Source organism: Danio aesculapii, chromosome 22 (assembly GCF_903798145.1).
Source record: "Danio aesculapii chromosome 22, fDanAes4.1, whole genome shotgun sequence".
Classification (NCBI taxonomy): domain Eukaryota; kingdom Metazoa; phylum Chordata; class Actinopteri; order Cypriniformes; family Danionidae; genus Danio; species Danio aesculapii.
The window spans coordinates 24,171,882-24,199,243 of NC_079456.1; the positions used below are offsets into that span (position 1 = coordinate 24,171,882).

General features: G+C 38.1%; 1 protein-coding gene across 1 annotated transcript; it reads right to left on the reverse strand.

Moving 5' to 3' along the window:
* Positions 1-459: 459 nt before the first annotated feature.
* On the reverse strand, positions 460-9,980 carry LOC130216515 (complement factor H-like). Its single transcript, XM_056448416.1, is given in 22 exon segments — positions 460-648; positions 1,200-1,243; positions 3,678-3,857; positions 3,957-4,133; positions 4,309-4,476; positions 5,025-5,204; positions 5,932-6,111; positions 6,198-6,215; positions 6,218-6,352; positions 6,434-6,594; positions 6,713-6,890; positions 6,972-7,148; positions 7,224-7,283; positions 7,286-7,390; positions 7,463-7,651; positions 8,584-8,694; positions 8,697-8,750; positions 8,856-9,038; positions 9,146-9,222; positions 9,323-9,428; positions 9,523-9,690; positions 9,838-9,980. Coding segments are annotated over 21 exon segments (2,694 nt in total). The 5' UTR covers positions 9,908-9,980; the 3' UTR covers positions 460-648; positions 1,200-1,226.
* Positions 9,981-27,362: the final 17,382 nt, after the last annotated feature.

Genomic DNA, 27,362 nt, shown 5'->3' on the forward strand with positions numbered 1-27,362 from the left:
AGAATGTTTGCACTATTATAATTCACTTACCTTTTAATATGATTTGGTGTGACTATAACCCACTAAAAGAAAAAAACAGCAACAACTGATGGTTTTGAATGAGAAGCTGTAATGTAGCCATGACAGGAGTTAATTTATGTGTGGCGCCCCATCATAGCAGAAAGAATGTAGCGGAAATGATGAATAGAATTTCTCATATTTATTTAAATGTGTGGTTTTCAAACTTTTCAATCCCCGTTTCTAAATTAAAAACAAGGCCATATTTTAAGCATCAATTAGTTATATTTTTTAACACATCTTCAATAATATGAATTTCAAATATAATCACATCCAATCTTGTGCTTTTTGTTTTAAAACAAAAATGTTAATTTTGATTATTCTCCACACACTTTTGATTTACTAACACTCTGTATAAAATGAGGAAATGTTGTTGAATGTAAAAAGAGACACTCACTGTAATAGTTTGAATATAAGCTTTATTCTCAAGCATTGTTAATGCAGTGTCATATTACTGTAAATGAAGTAGCAGATTGAAGTATCGAGCGAGATAGAGAGAGAGAGAGAGTGTGTTGTGTGTGTGTTCCTCCAGCTGCAGCATGTCTGTCCATCTTCATTTATCTGATGAATCATCAGCTCTTCATCAGAAATCTAATAAATGCAGAGTAACAGGATGATGCATGTTAATGTAGTTTTTCCTCACTTTACTTACAAAGCTTGCTTTACACTTGCTACTTGTTAAAGCATTTTTATCTCATTCATTTATTCATTCATTCATTTTCTTTTCGGCTTAGTCCCTTTATTAATCCGGGGTCGCCACAGTGGAATGAACCAACTTATTCAGCACATGTTTTACGCAGCGGATGCCCTTCCAGCCGCAACCCATCTCTGGGAAACACTCATACACACTCACTCACACTCATACACTACGGACAATTTAGCTTACTCAATTCACCTGTGCCGCATGTCTTTGGACTGTGGGGGAAACCGGACGTGAAACCCACGTGAACGCAGGGAGAACATGCAAACAGCACACAGAAACGCCAACTGACCCAGCCGAAGCTCGAACCAGTGACTTTCCTTCTGTGAGGCAACAGCACTACCTACTGCGCCTCATTCACATTTTGCATTTTAAAGGAAAATACTCTATTGTTAATTTTATGTGGTTCTCAATGTCATCACAATATTTAAAAGTTTCATACCTCAGTGTTTCACTCAGGATTGTTCTTTTATGTGTATTTCTGACCTGAAGAAATGCAAAACCACATATTTCAATAATATCAATAAATCTTAAGCACAAATAGCTAATAACTAAACGTTTTATAACAAAAAATACTGAATTTATTGTGCAAAAATGTTGATTAGTTCATATTAAACTAACCTGGTGACCAATGTCATGTTTCTTAGTCTAAAAACTTATTTTACACAAGTGTAATTTAACAGTAATTTTGGTGACAGTAATGTTTTATTCAGCAAGGGCACATTCAATCGATTAAAAGTGACAATAACATCTAGGCATGTCAATTACCAAAAAAATCCCAAAATTCATTTGTTGAAACTAACAATCATTAAAGGAGCAGTAGGTGATTGTCTTCAGAAACTATTTTTGTTGTGCTGGTTGAAAGTCTCTTCACATTCCGATTGTAACTATAAAAATAAATGATCTAAATGTATTTTTATGTATTTTTATATTCTGGGTAAAAAATGTTCATCCAATTAAAAATGAGTCAGAGTGAAAATTAATTAATAATGACTGGTAACTCAAACTGTCAGTCAACAAATTTAAATTGGATTTCTGCACACCCTCTTTACACAGACATATCCATCATTTTGACATGCAAGTAAAGCATGGCTATCTACAGCTGACAGAGTGTGACATCAGGTAAACTCAGCAACCTGAACCTCTTTCTTAAAGACCAACATGGCCTTGTATCCATGAAAAGAAAGATTGTTTTTGAAAGGGCTTCTGCCAAAAATGCAGAATCAATACTTTTCTAAATCCTGAATCAATATCAGAGTTTTCAATGACTTCAAAACAACATTAGCACTATTTAATTGACTGTGAACAATGCTATTATGCTAACATTAGCATTTTGGCAGATGATCACCTACTGCACCTTTAACTGTATTTAGAACAAATTAACTGATTAATCATTAATCTTATTAATGCACAATGTGTTTAATGCATTGCAAAATGACACTCAAAATGCAAGCACCCTCACCCAACGAAATAGGTTTTAGTGTAAATAAAAGAATGGCAAGATTGTGAAGAGAATAAGTGAAAGTTCATTTAACAGAAACTTTTGATTATACGTAATGACTAATATGCAGCAGGTAAAAGCACCTGTTTAGATCCTTCCTGCTTGAGCCCATTGGTCCCCACTGAAATTCACTATATCAGTGGTTCTCAAACTTTTTTCACCAAGTATCACCTCAGAAAAAAATTGTGTCTCCAAGTACCACCATAACGACCAGTATTGAAATACAATAGCGTAGTAGGCCTAATTAAGCAGCTACAGCACTGCACAGTTCAAAAATGTTGCAGATTAATTCTTATTATTATGAATATTTATTATTGTCAGCCTCTTTAAACATTCTAAATAGTTTTGACATTAACACTGTCCTGTGCTTACAGGTAAAAATAAATAAAACTTCGTTTAAATTAAAATGTGCTTTAAAAGTTATTTAAAAATGGCACCGTTCTTAAAAAGTAAAAAGAAAACTGCTGTACTTAAATCTAAAGTATTGTCAAAAAATAGCCTATTCATCAAAACCTGGAAATGTTCCTTGGACCTCATAAATATAAGCTATATGTCATCATATTTATATATAAATCTTTTTGATACATTTTTAAATATATGATGCGTGTATAGATGAATTATTTGTATGTCTTTGTAATCTAAACATTAACTTATTGTATATGAGATATATGAATTGGATTTACATATTTATATTAGAAATTAGATCTGCTTCGGTGTGTTATGTAGGCTTTGTGTGTTAGAAAAGCAAGTGATTAAACTATACCTGTCAACATTGGGATATAAAAATATGGGATACGCCCAACAACCGTTACAAATGTGGAGAGGAAATTAGCTTCAAATGAAAGAATACATAACAAACATTAGAAAATTGAAAATAAAATAAAAGGTTTAGCCTATTAAAATCCATTTACTGATCACATCAGTGTTATCGTATGCGTCAAAGTGTGTTCATTTTTTGACTTTAATCATTCAGCGATTCCTCCGTGTACCAGTAGAAGGAAGCCTGCATACTGCTAGTGGTACACGTACCAGAGTTTGAGAAACCACTGCACTATATCATAGAAAAATCAAGGAATATTTTAATAAAAAATTTAAACATATGTACAAATTTGTCTCAACGAAATAAAGACACGGATATACTGTATGAATCGCGGATGAGGGAAGTTTTGGATTCTTTAGCGAACAGATTCATTAATTATAACCATGTTTATCTGACAGATTAGAATGATTTAAAGGAATATCTGCAATTAATGACTGATCTTGCATGAATTCAAACCTCAACAAAAGATGCCTTTTAAATGAGCCTCAATATTATCAGGTTGGTAAAAATGACTGAAGATCAGCCACAGGCACATCTGATGACCTAATTCATGTAGCTAAATCATGTAGCTTTGATCATACACAAACACATGTACTCACATGATTCAATGTCTGACTGCCCATCAGAACATGTCACTCTCTTATAGTCGTATCCTGTCCTCACAGTCAATCCATGCTTGCAATAATAGTCAAAATAGTAACCATGCTCTAAATAGCCAGTGTGTTGATTGGTTAGCATGTTGTGTGCTTCAAGAATATCTTGTGTAATTGCACAAGGCTCTGTGACAGAGACAAATTAAAACTGATGAAACATTAAGTTCAAAATTCACTTCATGATTAGAGTGATTCAAGAGAATCATCTGGAGAAGAACGACTCACTCAGACATTTTGGAGGGGTTTTCCATCTCCCATTTTCACACCTGTAATATTGCTTTCTCTCACTCAACACATAGTGAGCCTTGCATTCATAGTATACATCAGTAGGGATTTTATCATCTGGATTCCTATTAATATAACTTCCATTTTCAACATAAGGAGGTGGTGGGCAGATGTCACCTAAATACATTTCAGAAAACTTCAGACACTTTATTCCATTTTATACATTTCTTTAATAGACTTATAACTTCACTGTGTCCGTTTAGAGTACATGAGTTGTTTAAGAAATTCATTATTCACAACCATTCCCAGCTCATTCCCAGAGTTTATTTTCATCAAATTTTAAGTGACTCACTTGTGCAGACAAAGTTTCCATTCCATTTTCCATTTTCACAGATCCACTCTCCTCCTGGAATTTTATTATACGGCTCCCTGCATGTGTATTTCAGAATTTCTTTATTGTTGTACGTATCTTTCTCTTTTTCCAGCACCATAAAATTCGCAAATGGCCTGGAACACTTTGCTAATGGGAGAAGTAAAAACAAAATACACAAATGTATAAATAGTGCTAAATGCATTTTAGAATGACTGTGACAAAATGTCCAAATTTCTTAGGAAGCAAATATGGACAGAGAAAATGAATGGAATTAAATCTTAAATGTTTAAATGAATTTGTGTGTGTTTAGTAGGGTTTTCCTATCATCATGTACATATTTACATAGCATTTAGATCTATTTTAATTTCGCAATTTCATTGAGGATTAACATGACATTTTTTGACAAATAATTCAACCCTCTTTTGTTTCAGCTTTGAGCAGGTGAGAAGCCATTTTTTGTGAGAGAGAAATATATAGCCGTGTGGGATTGATTTGATATTGGTATAATTTGGTCAAATACAGAATGATATAAACCCCTTTAAAATGTGACATATGACAGGTAAAACAACATAGCAGGTCGACAAAAAGTGGCAACTCAAATTCTTTTTCCATTGGTCATCAGTAAAATTTATTTTACAATTATTGTTAAAACTATCACAATGGTTTCTTGTTATCATCACTGATCAAATCCTCACCTTCACATGTTGGTGTTTCTTCCCAAATGCCAAAGCGGCAGGAAACTGTACCTTCCCCTTTGATTGAGAACGGGCTTCGACATTTATATGTTACGCAAGATCCCTCTACATAAAATTCTTCAACTTTAGATGTTATGTCTGCATTTTCAACTTTTGGAGGAGCCTCACAGTGGTCACCCGCTGGAGAAAAAAGAAAGTATGTAAATTTCCAAATTCAATTTTTCATTCATTCATTTTCTTTTCAGCTTGATCCCTTTATTAATCTGGGGTCGCCACAGAGGAATGAATCGCCAACTTATCCAGCATATGTTTTACGCAGCAGATGCCCTTCCAGCTGCAACCCATCACTGGGAAACATCCATACACATTAATTCACACATATACACTACGGACAATTTAGCTTACCCAATTCACCTATACCATATGTTTTTGGACTTGTGGGGGAAACCGGAGCACCCGGAGGAAACCCACACGAACACGGGGAGAACATGCAAACTCCACACAGAAATGCCAACTGACCCAGCCGAGGCTCGAATCAGCGGCCTTCTTGCTGTGAGGCAATTGTGCAACCCACTGCGTCACGTGCTGCCAAACTCCAATTACACTAATGTAAATGTTGTCCATAGATTTGATTTTCGTGTGCACTGTCATTTAAACCATCACTTCACCTCAAAAAAGTTTGAGAGGCTTAATAAAAGATAAAAATGTAAACATAAAATCCACATAATTTATGTTACAATGCCTGTATGAAGAAAATATACGATGAGGCTTGTGTGGAGTCAAATCAATGGTTTTAAATGTATCTCATTAATATATTTAGATTTATTTCTAAATATCAAAATGTTTCTTTGTCTTCAACCATATTTGTATTTAATGTTCTTTAAAAAGAGGGTTACTAAAATCTCACCTTCACATATTGGTGTTTCTTCCCATTTTCCATTGAGGCAGAAAACTGTACTTCGCCCTTTCATTGAGAACGGTCTTCGGCATGCATATGTTACATTAGATTCATCAGTATAAAATAATTTAGGTTTGGATGCTATGAGTGCATTTTCAACTTTTGGAGGAATGCCACACCACACACCCGCTGAAAAAAAGAAGAATTTCAGTAAGACTTTATATAAGTTAATTTTATGAACTTTATATGTGAATTTGTTGGTTTGTGAAGCTCACCTTTACAAGTCGGTGTTCCCATGTACCTCTGATGCACTTTATAGAAGGTGAATTTGATATGAATCCTGGATCACAATCAACTTCAGCGGTTTCTTGATCTTTAAGTTTTAGTTTTCCATTCTGAACACTGGGCAAAGCACCACATTCTTCCTCCCCTGTAAAGGCAGATGACAGAAAACCCCTTTGAGTACATTATCAACTGTTTCACACCTGAGACTGAGAATAATCAAACTCACGCATGCACAGAGGAACATCAGAGCCTTTGCTGCACGTCACTGAGCTCCACCATTCCCCAGTTAACGGTTTGTAACCCTTGTTGCAGGAGTAAAGGATTTCTTTCTTGTTTAAGGGTTGACTAAACCCATTTTTCACATGTAGACTATGGCAATCTAGCTTTCTGCAAGGAAACAGTTTCAAGACACTTCACATATCTTGGTTTATATGTTTTTGAGCAATCTACAATTATTAGATTGAATAATGAAAAATTTCTGTGGAATTAATGGCAGTAATCTTACAAACCAGTGCACTGCTGTAAACCTGTCCATTGAGCTTGGGGATCGCAAGTTATTTCAACTGTTTCTTCAGGTTCAAATCCCGGATTGCATTTATATCGTAGTGTTGATGCAGTTCTGTAACTTTGTCTTAGAACTCCTTCAATTTTTGCATCTGGGATATCAGGTCGTCCACACATTCCTGTAAAACAAATATCCATCATACTAATTAGAATTGTTTTTGGGAAATGAGAAACAAAAAGTTGAAAACACCACAACATACCAGCGCATTGCCGTATGCCTGACCATTGACCCGGGGATATACAGGTAATTTTTACAGTGCCCTGTGGTTCAAATCCAGGTTGGCATTCATATTCTATTGCTGCATTGAGATTGTACTTTGATTTCTGACCTCTTGTGATTTTTGCATTTGGTAGACTAGGAGCTGCACAGACGATTTCTGTAAAACAAATCATAGTAAGTCAAATTTGAGGAATCATTTGCACAAATTGTGAAGTTTAACAACAGGACATACCAACACACAGTGGTTTTGGTGTTAATCCATCTTGTGTGCATGTAGCCACTTCTGCCTTTTATAAAAACCCCAATCACACTCGTAATATTTTGTTTCGTCCAGTTTCCAAGTCCTCCAAAAGTAGGTGGACACATGCTGGTCACTTGATGGAGGTTCACATGTAATCACTGAAACAAGATTGAGATCTTTTAATAACATCCTGTAATGTCATAACCAAATATGTTTCTCTGTAATCTTACCTTCACAAACAGGATTATAGTTCCACGTTCCATCCTCTTTACATGTAAATGTTCTGCTGGTTTCTTTTGTTCTAAACCAGGTTCTTTTAGAGCAGGTGATTGTCACACTTTCTCCAGCTCTGAAAATAGTTTTTCCCTCCGGGATGACCCTTTCCACCTCAAAGTTTGATGTTAGCTCACAAGTTACAACTGTAAAAGGCATACGTAGTTATATAGAAATAAAAAATAATTAATACAATATGTTGTCACTAAGTGAAGTTTTCAAACTAATTTCGAGAGGAGCACGTGATATGATTGACTGCAGCTGGCCACTCATCTACATTCACTAGTTAGCCAATCAGATTAACCCTAACTCACTATAAGTAGCCTAGCTAGAACTACTCTCTTATCTTCGTTTTCCGAAGAAACCCCCCATCCACCCCATCTCCTCCTCCTCCTTTCTTCTTCTTACCACGGGGAGCTCTCGAGAACCACCTGATCTCGTACTCCCCGCATATGCTCTATGGACCAGGCGGGAGCCCTGGGCTCACCTATCTCCGAGCTCAGGGTTCTCTCCCGGGACAGCATGCCAACCTGCTAACAGTTGTCAAACAATATCTAAGTGTGAACTCTTGAAATAAGTAGGTCACACTTTATTTTGATGGTCCGTTTGTTGAATTTAAGTTGCATTGCATCTACATGCCAACTTATTTTCATTAGATTATCAGTAGATTTTAGGTTAGGGTTAGGGTTAGTGTAAATTGACATGTAGTTGCAAAGTTTCTTATAGTCAGTTAAATGTCTGTTGAATGTCAGTATCAGTAGATATTAAGCAGACTAATACTCAAATGGGTCGTCAAAATAAAGTGTTACCAATAAGTAATACAGACACTTTTAAATGTTTTAAGAACATTTACATTTGCTGAATTCCTATCTAAAATTGTCATAAATGTTCAAAAATGAAATAATATTATTACATTTAGTTAACTTATTCAAATATTGGTGTGCTGACTGCATTACAGCTCTGCCGTAAAGTTAAAGTCAGACTAAAACAAACAAATATTTAGTTTTCAATAACTTAAAACAAATGATTCAGTTTCAGTGTTATTTCAACTTAATTCATCATAACAGCGGTGAATTACCATCACATTCAGGGTTCAGAGTCCAGCCATGTGAGGCACATCTGGGAAATGCGTCTCTAATCTTGTACCCTGGGAAGCATCTGTATTTTAATGTGGCCTCTTTCTGGTATTCTGCATCAAATCAATAACTTCTCCATTTGGTATGTCAGGTGCTGTGCATGTTATCTCTGGGTTAAAAAAAATTAAGGAACAACATAATTAAAGTTGTTAAATCGCAAAAAACTTGTGATCTCAGAAAAAAATCAAATCAAATAAAGCAAAAGTAAATGAACCTATGCACTTTGGAACCGGGGCACTCCAGTCGCCCGTCTCTGTGCAGTGAATGTCTTTACTTCCATCTATCTTTTTCTCAGACGATTCGCATTCAAAATGAATAACTTCACCATAATTCCCCTCCTCTGTGTTGCCCGATGCAATCACCTCTCTGTCTGTGTGAATGGCTGGACATTTCACCGCTATACATGAAAATAAAATAGAAATCAGTCGCTCAACAAAACAAATCTGTAAATACTCTTTAGTAGTTTATGAGAAAATCAAAAGAAAATAGTGAGGAAAAGCATACCTTCACACTCAGGGATGGCATTGTCCCATCCTTGAGATCTGCAGGTACGCTGATTGATTCTGCTTGTCATTTCATACCTGTCAACATGTTTTAAACTCTTTACAGGTTCAAGAAAGGTTAAACCGAGTATGACGGTGTGTGTCATACAATAGAAAAAATAGCATAAAACAAGTTTACCCTTTCTTGCAAGTATACACCACCGTTGTTCCAAATACAAACTCCGTCCCCACTAAAAGTTTAAAATCTGCGTTTGCTGCGTCCCCTGGATGACTGCACTTTTTCTCTATTCAAATCAAATGAGTTTTATTCAGCATAATGACATTCGTTTCATAACTCTGCAAAAATGATTTGATCACATCTATTTTTTTTGTTCTTACTTGTACATGGCCGCACAATGTTTTCACTCCATTTTCCGTTTTCACACTTTAATCTGTACATGCCAGTAAAACCTGTCTGGCAGGTCACTTTCACTATTTTTCCATCATCATATGAAGCTTCTGAAACTGGTTCTACATTGTCATATTTAATGTCGTCTCGAAGACAACCTGAAGAGCACAAATAAACTACTCTTTACACAAAGATTTAACTGTCATATGCATGCACACACAAAATGTTTAAGAATATGCATACAATATAATATTTACATTCAAATCAACTGAGTTCTAATTAAATTGACTTAAAGTTATACTTGCCTATACACTGGCCACATTTTAGGCACAACAACCAAACAACGAAGCCCAGGAGTTTTACAGGAACTCTCATTTTGAGCTCAATTCACAAGTAGCTTTTTTGTTGGTCTGTTTCTGAACCTCTTGCTGTTCTGAATATCAGCAAGTTAATCATTTACCAAAGTCAAAAGAACTTAATTCTTACATCACAGCTCTCTGTGGCCAGGCAATATTTCCTGTTAAAAATTGTTGTAGCAATTCATGTTACCATAGTAAAGTCAAATTTCCTGACTCATATTTGAGTAACATATGAACAGGAAACTATGGGCAGTTGACAAAATAATTGCGGTGTTCACCTTTGAACTCTGCAGCTTAATTCTGTTATACAGTTTTCTTTTTATTGTTTAATGTTCTTCTTTATTCAAATCAATCAAATACTTTATACATTATACCTAATTAGATATTAACAAGAATGAAGATTTGCAACTCTTGCAAGCTTCTAGATACTGCTATAGTAGCTGTTGCAAAATAGATCTGTAACTGCCATTGCAAAATAACCATTAGGATTGAGAAATCTGATGAAACAGATACTGATAACAAATGACAGAAAACGAATTTAACTGAATTTGCTCTGCTTAAATTGTTGTTGTCTACTAGATGGCCTTATGATCCTTCTTATCTCAAATTAAAAAAAGAATGTTTATCTTTTCTAGTTTTACTGTAAAAGCTGGATGTAATTTACTGGATCTTACAATGTGGGCTTTTGGTAAACATTGAAATGCAAACCTCAAAGGTCTTCAGCTTTATTTACAAATGGTTGTTGTGTGAGTTTTGGCACATTCAGAAAATGGGTGTATTTTGGTGTGTGTGTATGTGTGTGTGCGTGTGTGTGTGTGTGTGTGTGTGTGTGTGATTTATTATTTACAGTAGTTTGCAAAAAAACATCTACACAAAATGCTGGTTAAATTAAAGCCAAATATCATGGGTTTCATAAGGTTTGCAATTTATTTTTGATTTTACTTCAAATAAATTAATTCATTTAACTACCACTTAATCAAAAGAATAAATACAAGGTATGCAGGTATTAAATCAATCATTAATACAACGTAAAAGCACATATTTATGCAATAAGCACATTGTAAGAAATGTTTAATGTGTAATTCATTAGTTAAGGCTGCTTAATATAAATTGGGACCAATTTTTGTTTTGGTCTAAATATTAAAAACACTTGTTTGATTAGATTTTCAAGCTTGGTTCTGTGGACCCCTAGGGGGCTGTAAGTGAGCTCTAGAAAGACAGCAAAAATGTCCGGAGGAAAATAATTAAAATAACGCTTAATATAAAAATATTTAGTGAATAAATAAAATATTACAATAAATTACCTTTAATAGTCATTTAATAATAATTATTATTATAAATAATAATAATAATATTTATTATTATTATTATTTTAAACAATAAAATAATAGTTACAAAATAGTATAAATAATTAAATTTTTTTAAAATAAATAAATAATACAATTGAATATTTTAAATAATTTAAATTGGAATACAATAATACGTAAAAGGGACACTAAAATACTACAAAAATATATATAATGAGTAAAGAAGTGATGTAAACTAAGTATAAACTAAGTACAAATAGTAGTCATTTATATATATATAAAAAACAATGTAATAATGTAAATTAGAAACTTAATACAATAAAGTGGGGGTTGCTCACATGAGAGGTTATTTTAGATTATTTTATTGCAGTAACATCTACATGAAATCCATAGGATTTAAAAAGTTAGGTTTAAATCAAAAATTGTTTTGCAATAACTGATCAAACTATTTTAAATTTTACAAGCAATATTGGAAACATTATTTGTAAATGTCCATATTACAGTGGACCTATTCGTTTACTATACTTCACGAGTTCACACTCGGAATCGTTTAAGAATAAGGCGGGAATGTAATGCTTAAGAGGTGAGGTGTCGGGGTGGTGGAGGGATGCTAAAGTCGTGAGATGCTGCAGATAAGACAGCTTTGGTATATATAGGGGTTTGGTCAAGAACTGATTTGATAATAGGATAATTGTCAATGACGTATTCGATACTAAAACTTCTGAGTGTACTCCTCCCAAAATTTGTTTACAAAACATCACTTCACGAGTTCACACTTGCAATCGTTTAGGAATAAGGCGTATTTGGTGTGCTGTCCGGGGAGAGGGCTCTGAACTCGAGGAGACACCCCAGCTCGAATCATTCCCCTTATCAGGAAACAGAGAGGAATTGGGATTTGAGTGAGGTATCTAGCCCGGCCCCAGAACGCTCCCCAAAAATTGCTATTTGGTTATAAGACAGCAGCCAGACAAGTGTGCGAGCCCCCCAAAATTTGCTAATCTTTCAAATTTGGAGGGGTGCTGTTAAAGTTGACAGTTGTGTGTTGTAAGGTGTGTGTCTCGGGAGGAGGCAGTTGCTGTGTTGATGGTGATGCATTATGAGTATCTGCAGCAGGGCGTCTTCTGTGGGAGTGGTCACTGCATTAGTCCCCTTGATAGCTGTCGCTGTGCTGACAGTGGTGTATGATAAGGTGTGCGTCTCCCATAGGAGCGGTTACTGCGCTTGCAGTGGTGTGTAAAAGGGTGTGTGTCTCCTGTAGGAGCAGTCACTGAGCTTGCAGTGGTGCATAATGTGTGCTTTTCTCGTAGGAGTGGTCACTGCACTAGTGGTGGTGCATGATAAGGTATACGTCTACTGTGGGAGCTGTCACTGCACTAGCAGTGGTGCATAAAAAATGAGGTGTGCGTCTCCTGTAGGAGCGGTCACTGCGTTAGCAGTGGTGCATAGTAAGATGTATGTCTCCGGTAGGAGCGATCACGGCGCGTATGTGTAGTAAGGTGTGCATTTCCCTTATGAGCGGTCACTGCACTAACAGTGGTGCATAATAATGTGTGCGTAATAAATTGTGTAACTCCAGTGGGAGTGGATGCTGTACTAGCATTATTAACATTTAGTATGCAAAGTGTGTTTCGAAGGAAGTGCCTTGTAAATTGTCAATGACGCAATGTGTTGTGAGATGTGGTGGGATGGGCTCTAGTGGATGTAAAATTTTGATCCTAGAGGGGTTTTTGAATAAGGGTTTGATGGGCTCTTCTAATCTGAAAGTATTGATGAGCTCACAGAAGTAGTGTGTGACTACGTATCTTTTTGTACAGATATGATTATTCCTCACAAAACTGTTATTGACTTTCCTAACAACAAACCCTGGCTGTCGAATGATACAAAATCTCTCCTGCAAAGTAAACAAAAATATTTTTTACAGGGTGATATGAGCTCAGTTAAGCAATTAAAAAGGCACTGAGAGTGCAAATAAATAAGGATAAAATTTGGTATAAGGACAAAATTGAGAAACAGTTGAGCAGCAATAATTTAAGATCAGCCTAGCAAGGTGTGAAGACAATGGCTGGGTGTAAAGAAAATAGAGGGGGCATAAGGTTTGATGAGGATGATTTTAAGTCAGAAAATTACATTTTAAAACACCGCCTGTCTTGTAGTAAATCCGTAAACATAAGTAAGACTCAGGTCTAAGGCCTCTTTCACACAATTAACACTACAAAAAGCCCGGGCCCAGACAATATTGGTGGTAGGGTGCTACATACGTGTGCTGAACAGCTTTCTGAAATATTTCATTACGTTTTTTCTCAGTCTCTTATGCTACAAAGAGTGCCTGAAATTTGGAAGAAATCTGTTACTGTTCCTAAAGCCAAAACTAAAGTTTCCTCAGGAGTTAAATGATTTCAGACCTGTTGCCCTTACTTCATTAATTATGAAGTTTCGAGAGAATTATTAAAGGTGAGATTTTATTGCAGTCAAAGGACAAATTTGATCCATTGCAGTTTGCATTTAGACAGAGCAGGGGAGTTGAAGATGCTAATCTTACACTGTTAAATTACCTGTTTAATCACCTGGAAAAGCCTAAGACCCAAGCCAGATTGTTGTTTATTGATTTCTCTTCTGGTTTTAATACTCTGAAGCCACATTTGTAGGTTGAGAAATTAATTTCTCTTTTTAACTTGATCTCTTTTTATTATTTGTGGATGGATTCTGGTTTTTTAGTAGGACGTCAGCAGTGTGTCAGAGTAAATGGTGCTCTTTCTAACTTTCAGTATTGTTCCACTGGGTCCCCTCAAGGTTGTTGCCTCTCACCTCTTCTGTTCATCATGTATACTAATGATTGCCAGTGTATGTACGGGAACTGTCATATCATAAAATATGCTGATAATTCGGTGATTGTGAGTCTCCTTGATGATCAGGATTTGGGTCATGGTCCTGTTGTGGAAGAATTTACTTCCTGGTGTGATAGATTTTCTCTCCAGTTTAATGTAAATAAAACAAAAGACATGGTGATAGATTACAGGAAGGCTTCTCCTACCCCCAGCATAACAAATATTAAAGGCTTGGATATTGAAATTGTGGACACATAAATATTTAGGGGTTGTTATTGACAATATGTTGACATTTCAACCTAACACTCAGGCTGTCTATAAAAAAGTTCAACAAAGATTGTTTTTTCTGAGTAAACTGAGATGGTTTTAAGTTTTCACCTCTATGATGACATTGTTTTATAAACAATTTATTGAATCTGTTTTATCTTTTTGCATTGTAGCTTGGTACGGTAATCTGAGTGTGTCAAACAAGAACAGGTTGAGTAGTCTGGTGGTGGTAGGCAAGATCATTGGTTTTAACTAAACTGGTCCAACAGTAATTTACCACACTAGTGTTTTAAAGAGAGCTCAGGGTATCCTATGCACTCCGGATCACCCGTTGTACTCTGTGTTTCAGCTGTAGCCATCAGGACGTCGTTTTAGAGTTCCTATTTGCAGGACAAATAGAGTCAGAAATTATTTTATAATGGTGGCCATTAGGTCATTAAATGAGTCCAGGTGGGAGTGAGATGCACCTTAAATATGATGTATTGGATGTTGTGGGGTAATATTTTATTAATGTGTACATGGAACTTTGCCTGTGTTTTGGCACCTTGCTGCAATTTTAGTTTCCCTCAAAACTACATGGTAGAGTGACAGAAAATCTGGATCAACTGCACCCTCAAGTGGTCCAGTCCCTGTACAAAGTTGTGATTACGTAGCTGAAGATCTTTGCCCGAACCTGACGGGACCCGGCGCTTCGGGTGGGTTCGGGTTTAATTTCCATAATTTTTAAATGGGGTCGGGTCGGGCCGGGCTTGGCTTGCGCATTAAATGAACAGTCATGTGATTCATTTCGATTAGCGTGAGATAGTAATTAAATCGTTTGTTACAACATTAAAATCCCTCTTTGCAAAGGTGAAACAAAAGAGGACGGAGAAGTCAAAAAGAGCGAATTTTGACTGTGGTCAGGCCAGCTGCCAGTTTAATAAGAACGGTCATTCTTGCCGTAGCCGCAAAGGTATTTCGGCGGTCACTCATACACTGCGTGTTGGTATTACGGCAAAGCACTGAACAGCAATGTATGTACAGCAAGCTGACAGGGAAGATGATGAGGCCACTCGCAACACTGAAACTGCTGTCATGGAAAATGAAGTAGATGTGCTTGGCTGGTAGAAGATAAACAAACAATCCTACCCAAAAGTTGCAAAATTAGCCAGATCAGAACTATGCATCTCGGCCTGTAGCAGCAGCAGTGAAAGGGTGTTCAGTGCTGCTGGACGCACCATCCAGCAGCCATTAACAGTGGATTCAATAATGTTCCTCCACAAAAACACGTAGCCTAGTCTTGGTGAGTAAAGGATTTTTTTAATTATAAATAAATATTAATTAAACCAAAATCATAATGTAGACAGAGTATACAGGCTAATGTTGGCATTAGGCTATTCTTTTAATATTTAGCCTCACCGTCGCCTTAATGCCGGATAGTGAAGAGAAGTGGCGAAACATATCTCGCAGAGCCTTTATGCGAGCCTGTTAAGTTTCGTATTGAATTTAAAATATTGCTTCTTACATATAAAGCTTTAAATAATCTAGCTCCTGTTTATTTAACCAATCTTCTGTCTCGCTACAATCCAACTCGCTCTTTAAGATCTCAAAACTTAGGGCTTCTGGTAGTACCTAGAATAGCAAAGTCGAGTAAAGGAGATCGAGCCTTCTCATTTATGGCTCCTAAACTCTGGAATAGCCTTCCTGATAACGTTCAGACACACTCTCCCAATTCAAAACTAGATTAAAGACCTATCTGTTTAGTAAAGCATACACTCAGTGCACCACTTAGCAGGCTTCTACACAGGTTCTGCATCTTGTTTATATACACTGTGAACATCAGCTACGCTAATTATTTTCTTTATTCTCCATTTCCACCTGGGGATACTCTTCCCGAGGCCCTCAGACTATGCAGATTCACTGATTCGATCCAAGATCAATGACGAGATGATCCCAAGGTTTCCATATACTGGACCAGGCCGTATCCTGAGCAGCTACTGTGGTGGTCATGGAAGAGTGGAGAACATGAGACTGATTCCTGTGACACTCCAGAGACAGACGAGTCTTCGCTGAGGCCAGCTTCCAGCCTCCGCCACTGAGACTGCAGCTCTGCACAAGACGTTTGGCAAGCTGAGAAATTAAAATGGTATTAAAATGCCCAACTGAACCTGGTTTCTCTCAAGGTTTTTTTTTCTTCACTTTCGCCATTTAGTGAAGTTTTTTTTCCCTCTCCGCTGTCGCCACTAGCTTGCATGGTTCGGGATCTGTAGAGCTGCGCATCGTTGGATTTGCTCTTCAGTATTTGGACTCTCAGTAGTGATTATTAAACCACACTGAACTGAGCTAAACTGAACTGAACTTAAACGCTACAAACTGAACTACACTGTTCCTATTTACTATGACCTTTTATGTGAAGCTGCTTTGACACAATCTACATTGTATAAGTGCTATACAAATAAAGGTGAATTGAATTGAATTTATCTTAATTTTGTTGTTGCCAAATACCTGTCATAATTTAGAATTTATTTTAATTTAATTTGTTAAGAAAGACTTCTTTTCATTGGTGTGTTGGCCATTTTGAAGGCTAAATGTATGTACCTAGGCCAATTTAGAGTGCTGAGATGTTACGATGTTACAGAGGACTTATTTCATTTCTTATTATTTTACTTCCAAGTGGCCTGTAGCCTACGTTTGTTACTAATAAATTATGTTAAAACATATAAATGACTCTTTCTTAAAAAAAAAGGCAAAGGAGCTGTGTGCCTATGCACATTTGAATAATGTCGGGCTATAAACAAGGTTCGGGCTTTATAAAGCTGTCAATAAAAATGTACCTGTTGGGCTCGGGTCCTATCGGGCGTAATTTTATGGCCCGATTACAGCTCTAGTATGTACATAAATCTTATCACTGTAAAAAAAGGTATTTTCTTTCTACCCTTCATAGAAAGAATCAATCAATCATTCTTCAAGATATATTCTTTTGAAGAAAGAAACTCATAAGTCTCATTTACATTCGAAATGTCCCTTTCAGCCCATTCAGCGCCCCGTGTGGCTCGGAGGATGAAAAGGGCTTGACATAATTATGACAACCCAATCTTTTAAGAGTTCCCCTGAAACGTTAGCTGCTATGAATCGACACAGACAACAATGTGGCAAAAAGTGGTTCGTTTTATTATAATAAAGATAAAGGAAAATATTTAAAATCACCCAAAATGTATTTACAAATGTGTACTATGAATGCAAAATGAAGTAAACAAACAAACCTGATAGAGGGAAGGAAAAGAAGCGGTGCCTAATCAAAGAAAATAACAATATTAAACACCCGCTAACTAATCCCTCCCCCACCTCTAAATAACTAAAGAAAAATATGTACGTAAATAGGAAAAAAAAAAAAAAAACATCTTCGGCGTCACACACCCCTCTCAACTGCACTCACTGGAACAAACACATACAGAATAGCACCCACTTCTAACCTAGTGGATTAACAGAGAGTCAACTACGTGTGTGTAAAAATGCAAGTCATGTGACATACTTCACTTTCACTTCACTTTTAGGACATTAAGCAAGGTTAGAATGAGACGTTCTGAACAGATGTACAACTCACAAAAAACGAACCAGAGAACAAGATAGGCACAAAATGTCTCAAAAACAAGCACAGCAACAACAAGGATCCCCCTCTAATCTGGTTTATGTCATCACTGAAGGAATGGTTAAATAACCCCATCTTCTTCTGATTGGTCCACTCAGGAGAACTCAGCCAACCAATCGGAACACTTAGATTTCAGAAGAACAGCAGACAGCAAATAAAAACAAAAGAGATAAGAGAACATCAGAGCAACACCCCCAGGCATGTAACACGGTGCATACCTGCACTTTTGCCCACTTTATTAACTAATACATAGACATCAAATATTAATTTGGTTTAAAATAAACTACTTGCATTTATATTATCTCTTCAACAGAAACTGATAAAGGAAAATTATATAAGTAGATTTAGTAGACTACACTGTACAAAATAAGTTAAATAAACAGTTTCTGTATTTTGTGGTTTGCGTTATTTTAAAGCCACATGCATGGCAAACCCATTCGAAGTCACTTTCAAAATCTGAATGAGTAAAGAAATAAATACTCATTCAACAAAATATTTATCCAAAGAAATATACCTATGTTCAAAATAACATGACCTCGAGAAAAAAGTGGACACTAAGTTGTAAAGCTATGTACATAACATTATAGAGCCTTAAACCATGTCTTATAGTCTTATACAAAATAATTATTGTATGAAAAATATTTCTGTATTTGAAATAGCATACAAGATGGCCTAGCAAGCTGTAAGGCATTTGGCTTTATTAAATAAATGTTTGTAATGAAGGTTGACAAGCTTTAAAATGTGCAATGGGGGATGTGTGAAACAAATTGTATGTACTTAATGTTGAGTTTACAGCATTTTTTTTTAAATATATAAAAATTTCAGTTAAACTCTTACCTAGCAGCAATCCTCTCAGGCGTCTTTTCTGACCATCGGTCCTTCAGACACCTGAGCTGCGGGTCTCAAAATTTAAAGATGATCCTCGCAGGGATGCGTGCAAACACATAGAATGGTTTTGGGAATCAAACTTTAAATGGAAATCTATATTTGCATTTCTTTACACTACAAAAAGAAAACCTTAAAACATATTCAAAAGTTTCTTTATATGATTAGTTATACAGGGTCATAGAAGGTTGCCAGGTTTTCACAACAAAAGTTGCTCAATCAAAACTAGCCCAACGGCCGATCAAAGCCCAGTTCCTAACTCAAAGTATGTATTCAAATAAATATGAATATACTGTTTGAATTATTATATATCAAAAATTCCAGAGTCTAGGGCTGTTTCTCAATTCCAAGAACAATTTGAAATAAGCCATTCCACTGTTTGTAAAATATTCTACAAGTGAAGGGCTTTTTGAACAACTGCCAACATGCCCAGTTATGGTCGTCCCAGCAAGATTACCTCAAGAGCAGACCACAAGATGCTAAAGATCTCCAAAAACCTTAAAATGACTTCACGGGACTTATAGCAGGCTCTGGCTACTGTTGATGTGAAAGTGCATGCCTCTACAACAAGAAAGAGACTGCACAAGTTTAACTTGCATGGGAGGTGCAAGGAGGAAACCTTTGCTTCCTAAGAAAAACATCAAGGCCAGACTAAAGTTTGCCAGATGAGTCTAAAATTTAATTATTTGGACACCAAAACAAATGACATGTTTGGTGTAAACCAAAAACAGCATTCCAGGAAAAGAACCTCATACAAACTATGTAGCACAGAGGTGGAAGTGTCATGGTTTAATACACCAAAAAATCTAGAGTGCATCAGCGGGTGCTTGAGGATCATGCGAGACCATCTGTCAGAAAACTAAAGCGTGCTGGGGTCAAGGACCCCTTAGGTGGAGGACAAGGGGCCCTAAGGAGCCCAGACTGCAAGCCTTGGGAGAGAGGTTGGGCCCTGGGTAGCTTGCTGGGGTCAGGGACCCCTTAGGTGAGAGGGCATGTGGGCCCTAAGGAGCCCAGACTGCATGCCCAGGGAGAGTGGCTGGCCGTAGGGCAGCTCACTAGGGTCAGAGACCCTAGAGGTGGAGGGCAAGGGGGCCCTCTAGGGCCCTGACTACAATCCCAGGGAGAGAGGTTGCCCCCAGGGTACCTTGCTGGGCCCAGTGACCCATTAGGTGAGGGGCAAGGGGGCCCTCTGGGGCCCGGACTGCAAGTCCAGGTAGAGAGGTTGGCCACTGGCTAGCTTGCTGAGGTCAGGGACCCCTTAGGTGGAGGAAAAGGGGGCCCTAAGGTGCCCAGACTGCATGCCCAGGGAGAGTGGCTGGCCCCTGGGCAGCTCACGGGGGTCAGAGACCCTGCAGGTGGAGGGCAAGGGGCCCTCTGGGGCCCAGACTGCAATCCCAGGGAGAGAGGTTGGCCCCTGGGTAGCTTGTGGGGTCAGTGACCCCTTAGGTGAAGGGCAAGGGGGCCCTAAGGAGCCCAGACTGCATGCCCAGGTAGAGTGGCTGGCCCCTGGGTAACTCACTGGGGTCAGAGACCCTGGAGATGGAGGGCAAGGGGGCCCTCTGGGGCCCAGACTGAGAGTCCAGGGAGAGAGGTTGGCCTTTGGGTAGCTTGCTGGGGTTAGGGATCCCTTGGGTGGAGGGGAAGGGGGCCCTCTGGGGCCAAGACTGCATGTCCAGGGAGAGAGGTTGGCCCCTGGGTAGCTTGCTGGGGTGAGGGACACCTCAGGTGGATGGCAAGGGGGCCTTAAGGAGCCCAGACTGCAAGCAAAGGGAGAGTGGCTGGCCACTGGGCAGCTCACTGTGGTCAGAGACCATGGAGGTGGAGGGCAAGCGGGCCCTCTTGGGCCCAGACTGTGATACCAGTGAGAGAGGTTTGCCCCTTTGTAGCTTGGCGGGGTCAAGGACCCCTTAGGTGGGGGCAAGATGGCCTTCTAGGGCCAGGACTGCAAGTCCAGGGAGAATGGATTGCCCCTGGGTAGCTTGTTGGGGTCAGGAACCCCTTGTGTGGAGGGCAAGTTGGCCCTAACAAGCCCAGACTGCAAGCCCAGGGAGAATGGCTGGCCCCGGACAGCTCACTGGGGTCAGAGACGCTGGAGGTGAAGGGCAAGGGAGCCCTCTGTGACTCAGACTGCAAATCCAGGAAGAGACGTTGGCTCCTGAGTAGCTTGCTGGGGACAGTGACCCCTTAGGTGGAGGGCAAGGGGGGCCCTAAGGAGCCCAGATTGCAAGCCCTGGGAGAGTGGTTGGCCCCTTGGCAGCTCAGTGGTGTCAGAGACCCTGGAGGTGAAGGGCAAGGGGGCCCTAAGGGGCCCAGACTGCAATCCCAGAGAGAGAGGTTGGCCCCTAGGTAGCTTGCTGGTGTCGAGGACCCCTTAAATTGAGGGCAAGGGGGCCCTCTGCGGCCTGAACTGCAAGTCCAGGGAGAGAGATTGGCCCCTGGGTAGCTTGCTGGGTTCAGGCACGCCTTAAGTGGATCACAAAGGGGTCCTAAGGAGCCCAGACTGCAAGCTCAGGAAGAGTGGCTGCCCCTGGGTAGCTCACTGGGTTCAGAGACACTGGAGATGGAGGGCAAGGGGACCCTTTGGGGTCCAGACAGCAAGTCCAGGAAGAGTGGTTGGCCTCTGGGTAGCTTGCTAGTGTCACGGCTCCTTAGATGAAACGCAAGGGGGCCCTAAGGATCCCAGAGTGCAAGCCCTGGGAGAGAGGTTGGCCCCTGGGCTGCCCAGAGACCCTGCAGGTGGAGGGCAAGGGGACCTCTGGGGCCCAGACTGCAATCCCAGGGAGAGAGGTTGGCCCCTGGGTAGCTTGTGGGGTCAGTGACCCCTTAGGTGAAGGGCAAGGGGGCCCTAAGGAGCCCAGACTGCATGCCCAGGTAGAGTGGCTGGCCCCTGGGTAACTCACTGGGGTCAGAGACCCTGGAGATGGAGGGCAAGGGGGCCCTCTGGGGCCCAGACTGAGAGTCCAGGGAGAGAGGTTGGCCCTTGGGTAGCTTGCTGGGGTTTGGGATCCCTTGGGTGGAGGGGAAGGGGGCCCTCTGGGGCCAAGACTGCATGTCCAGGGAGAGAGGTTGGCCCCTGGGTAGCTTGCTGGGGTGAGGGACACCTCAGGTGGATGGCAAGGGGGCCCTAAGTAGCCAAGACTGCAAGCAATGGGAAAGTGGCTGGCCACTGGGCAGCTCACTGTGGTCAGAGACCATGGAGGTGGAGGGCAAGCGGGCCCTCTTGGGCCCAGACTGTGATACCAGTGAGAGAGGTTTGCCCCTTTGTAGCTTGGTGGGGTCAAGGACCCCTTAGGTGGGGGCAAGATGGCCTTCTAGGGCCAGGACTGCAAGTCCAGGGAGAGTGGATTGCCCCTGGGTAGCTTGCTGGGGTCAGAGACACTGGAGATGGAGGGCAAGGGGACCCTTTGGGGTCCAGACAGCAAGTCCAGGAAGAGTGGTTGGCCTCTGGGTAGCTTGCTAGTGTCACGGCCCCTTAGGTGGAGGGCAAGGAAAAAGAGCAACCAGGTCACAGCAGTCTTCAGGACTGTGATCAATTTTGTGTCCATCCATACAAACTGTGTTGAGACCAAGTACTGTAATACTGGTTTTTATGTTTTATATTGTATTCGAGTTTTTAAAAAGGTTAGTTCACCCAAAATTTAAAACTATTATATCTGTTCTATTGATTTAAACAAAGGGTGTCAAACTCTGATTTTGGAGGGCCACTGCCTTAAACAATTTAGCCCCAGCCCTAATAAAAAAGTAACTCATCCAGTTAATGAAGCCATTCAGGCTTATTTGACAACTAGGTGGTATGTGTGTTGGAGGATTGGAACTAAAATCTGCAGGTCTGTGGCCCTCCATGGGTTTGAGTCCCCTGCTGTAAACCTACAAGACTTAATTCATTTCTAAAACTCAAATGATGTTTTTAATAATAAAAACTCTCCACTGAAAGCCTATTCATGACTTTTTAGACATCTTGAATTCAAAAGCTCCTTTTATAATGATCATTTCTTTCTTATTTTAGCTGTTTATAAAAATGAATGTGTCATGAAAAATGAAGACATGTCTGATGGATTTGGGTAAAGATATGTAATGACAAAATTTTTATTTCTTGACGGTTTATTGTTTTTTATTTTTATGAGACTAATTTATTAAATGTTACATAAGTTTATGTAAAACCAGCTGTTGGGTTGTAGCACCCTGTTTTAAAATAAACTGGTAATGTTGGTGTTTAACACTACAATAACATGAAGTTTTATTAAAAATGTCTTAATTATAATAAAGTATTAAATATACTAAACTACATTTTAATTTCTGATTTATTTATTTTTAATTGTGCCTTTCATGTTTTGTAATTTTGTAGATGAACGAGCAGTGGAATATTAAAGCAGAAAACTGACAATTACCTAACTAAAATACTAATGTTGCTTTTATCAATTTATCTTTTTTTTTTATATCACAGGGAAATTTAAATTTGTATTGATAATGTTGTATACATAACTATACTGTTCAGACATTATGCTTCAAAAAGCTTCATAAGAATAATGCATATCTGGGACCAATATATGAGCTTTATAAATGTTGCCTAGTTGGACCCCATTCAGGTTCTATGTGAGATTTGTGGGCTAATTAATATAGGGCCCAAGTGGAACCCACGGACAAACCTATCCAATATGGGTCTTATATGAGTTGCCCATTGGGGCCCCACATTAGTCCCAGTCAGGCCCGATATGAGATTCATATGGGCTAATTACAATAGGGCCCACTTGGAACACATGGACAAACCCATATAGGGCCCATATTTAACTAGAAAAAGGAACACGCCCAACCTATGGGTAGATAGCCATTATAACAAAAAATAGGAAGTGCTTTCTCAGCTAAGAACAGATAAAATTTCTTTAAAAACACTTGGAATAATAAAGCCAGAGAGATTAAGAGAATTTTTTACAAAAAATATTTACATCAATCAAATGTCAATTTGCTTTTGTGAAGTTTAGATTTTTTCCTTTGACTCTAAATTTAGCTTTAAATAATGTTCTTGTTAGTCATTTAATGAGAATAATATAGACTAATAACAATTTAATAAGTGATTTCTAAGCATTATTGTGCTGTATAAGTGGTAAAGTATCTGCATCTAAAGTTGATTTAGGTAATAAATGCATTTACACAACAATTAAAGCAGCAAAATTTAATTCAATTCAAACATAACATTCTGATCACAGAGATGATTGACAAAATGATTGTTCGACTCTGAAAGTGCCAGCAGGTGGCAGCAACTGTTTGTATTACTAAACGAGTCGTTTATTTAACCGATTCGTTTGAATCAAAGATTTGTTCAGTAAGATTTCCTACTGAATGGATTGAATCCAGCCGTTCATGAATGACATAACATCATCATACTAAATATTACTGATATACAACCTTACTCAGCTCATTTAATTTAAGACTGTTGCAGATATATTAGGCCTACACTGAAGTCGAGTCAGAATTCACAAATTCATTCTCTCCATGCTGTGCAATGTGACAGTTTTACCACGCATTATGAGAGCTGGTCAGCAAAATAAAACAGATGACATGCTAAGAAACTTAAGTATGATATAAAATTATATTTGTAAGATGAACACGGGTTGCTGAATAAATGAAGAAGTCTATAAAATGAGATGTTATTCTGCTGCAGAAATGGAGGAACAGCCGATCACAATGCATTCTGAGTATCTCTTACTTATTAATAAATTATTTCTTCTGGTTATCCTTTACGTGTATCTGTGGGTAAGCAATTATTTAGTCATAGAAAATTATTTTACAAGTTGACTAAACTAACTAAACTCTGTTAGACCTTAACAATGTTTCATTGATGTTGTCCATGTTTTATTTCTAAGGATTGTTTTTTCCATTCAACAGAAGCCTTTTGAAGAGGAACCCAGAGAAGGATCAAAAATGGAGGAGACCAGATCAAGAAAGACCAGATCAAGATCGGCAGTCAGTCCAAAGGTTCTTTCACTAATTAACAAGATTTCAGACTATGAATGGATTGAGAAAAACTGAGTGTCAGATCTTCCTACATTTCCTATCAGAGATTCTTGGCAGCGTCACAAACCTAAAATATTTGCTGATAATTTGCTTTCATGGTTTACTTCTGTTTCGTCAAGATGAATATGTTTACACGTGCTTCAGTTTTAAGGACAATCTCATTATTCATAGTAATTTGTTTACCAAACTGCTTTATTGTTACAGTTTTGAACAATTTATTTTATTGTGTATGGACCCTTTACACAGTATTGGGTATCTTATCTTTCGGGTCTTCATAGTTGAGTAATTTATGAGCAGTTATTGGCTCAAATAAGAGAAGAAAAACTCTCTGACAGTGTTTTCATGACTTAAAAAAGTCGGGGGAAATAGTGTGAGACTGATAACGGCAGCCAGAAGAGAGAACAGTATTAAATTTACTGTCCCGCACAGAGACTCTGCATTACAAAGTGTAGCTTTATAAATCTACAGACATTTAAAAAAAAATCTAAATATTAAAAGATTTAGGATGCTGATTAGCTGTGAAATGCGTCTTGTGAAAAGGGTCTGTTGTGCTGCTATTTTATATTGGTGTATGTTGTTGCAGTGGTCTCGTTTTATCTTTCGGACTCATTTTTCTGTTGGATTATGATTGCATTAATGATCATTTGTTGGTGAATGCATTATTAAAACACTTATGACTGATTATGTGAATTATAGCAGTGTTCAAAATTGATCATTTTATGTTTTGTACATGACTTTTACTGAATAATAAAAGCTTAAGAAAATACAGAAAATCCACTGTAAAGTTACAGCAAAAAACAACATATTTTTGAGTTTTGAATTCATTTCTGTCATTTTACGTGCCCGTTATTTTACTTTTTTTGGCACACTGTGCAGCCAAATGCAGGATGTTTATCTCTTTTGGCTGGTGGTCTCTGATACAGTTCTTTATGGTCAGTGGTGTTTTGCTGTTTGGTTTGTGTTTCGATTTGTAATGTCTGTTCTTTCCTGTAAACGCCTGCTCCACAGCATTGACCGTAGCAGTTGTTGTTTGTTAAAAGTAAACTGCAGTACATTACCCAGGATTCTTCTAATTGTTTGTGCCCAAAACCAGTACCTGTAAAAACTATAATAATAATAATAATATTACAGAAGCTTAGTCGTTTTTTTGTCACTGGTTTTACCTACTTTTGGGGTCAAATTAAAGGTTTTATTGAAATATTATTTCTTGATGTTTTTTCAGTACCTGTGGTCAGTGTTACAGAATAATAATGACAATGCTTTAATGCTTTTCATTTGTTTTAGTCTGGTTTGCTATAGTGTGATTTAGTTATGTTAATTAATATACGCCACTTACTGTAGAAACCTGTCATAATAATAACAATAATAATTTAAAGATCATACATACCATTTTTTCATCACTGGTGTTTATTTACATTAAACATTATAAATAAAGAAATTAAATCTATATAGAATTCTTCCACCTGTAATAATAATGATGATAATTATAATGATGATGCAAATGCTTATGTTCCTTTATTTAAAGATTTCATGTAAAAAAAATAAATACATTAGAGAAATAAACCAATAAAAAGTCATTCGTGATTATTGATCATTCATTATTTCTGATCGTCCTGAAATTTTGACTCGTGTTAGACGATTATTGCATCTGCAGTTTTTATTATTATTGTGAAAATGCTAACTGGGTCTCGACATGCTTGAGCAGAACTCAGAAATATGGTGTTGATGTTTTCTGAGTGATATAATCACGGCTCCTCTGCTGAAATGACTGTAAACTATTAACCTCTATGCTGTAGACGCGCTTTTCATTTCAAAACTAAACATTCGCGGCTCTGAGGCGTTGCTGTGCGACTTTAGAACGCGTTCTAAAAATTGTGTTCTGAGATAATTTCTCATTTACGCATTCAGTATTCGACAACTAACTGTACAGACGCAAGAAATTTACAGCTGATACTATCAGACTATCATTTCATTTCAGTATATTGTTCAGTTTTCATCGTCGAATCATGGAAAGAAACAGTTTGGATCACGCTATGTGCTTCAGGAACTCTTACGATCAGAGTCTGTATTATAGCACAATCAGGGAAATAAAACCGCTGATGAGCAAGAAAACTCGAGAAGCTTTCTTTGCTGAAGACATTGCTAGGTGGCTAAAGCCCCAGCCACGTCTTACAGCTCATCAAATTGTGAGTGACTCGTTAAAAATGCCTTGTTCTTTTTCCGGACTAGCCCAAAAGGGGCTAGTTCACACAAAAATGAACATTACATCACACTTTACTGTCTCGCATGTGGTTTAAAACTGAATTTCTTCTGTTAAACACAAAAGTAATATTGTGCAAAATGCTGTTTGATGGTACCCATTGAGTTCCATTGTCGAAAAAAATTACTATGAAAGTAAATGGGAACCATATTGTCCTCAGAATTACTTTTGTGTTCAACAGGAGAAAGATGTAAGTGATGACAGACGTTTCATTTTCATTTTCATCTAAAATATGGCTCAATGCTTTAAGAAGCATACAGTTTATTACATACAGGTTTATGATTTTT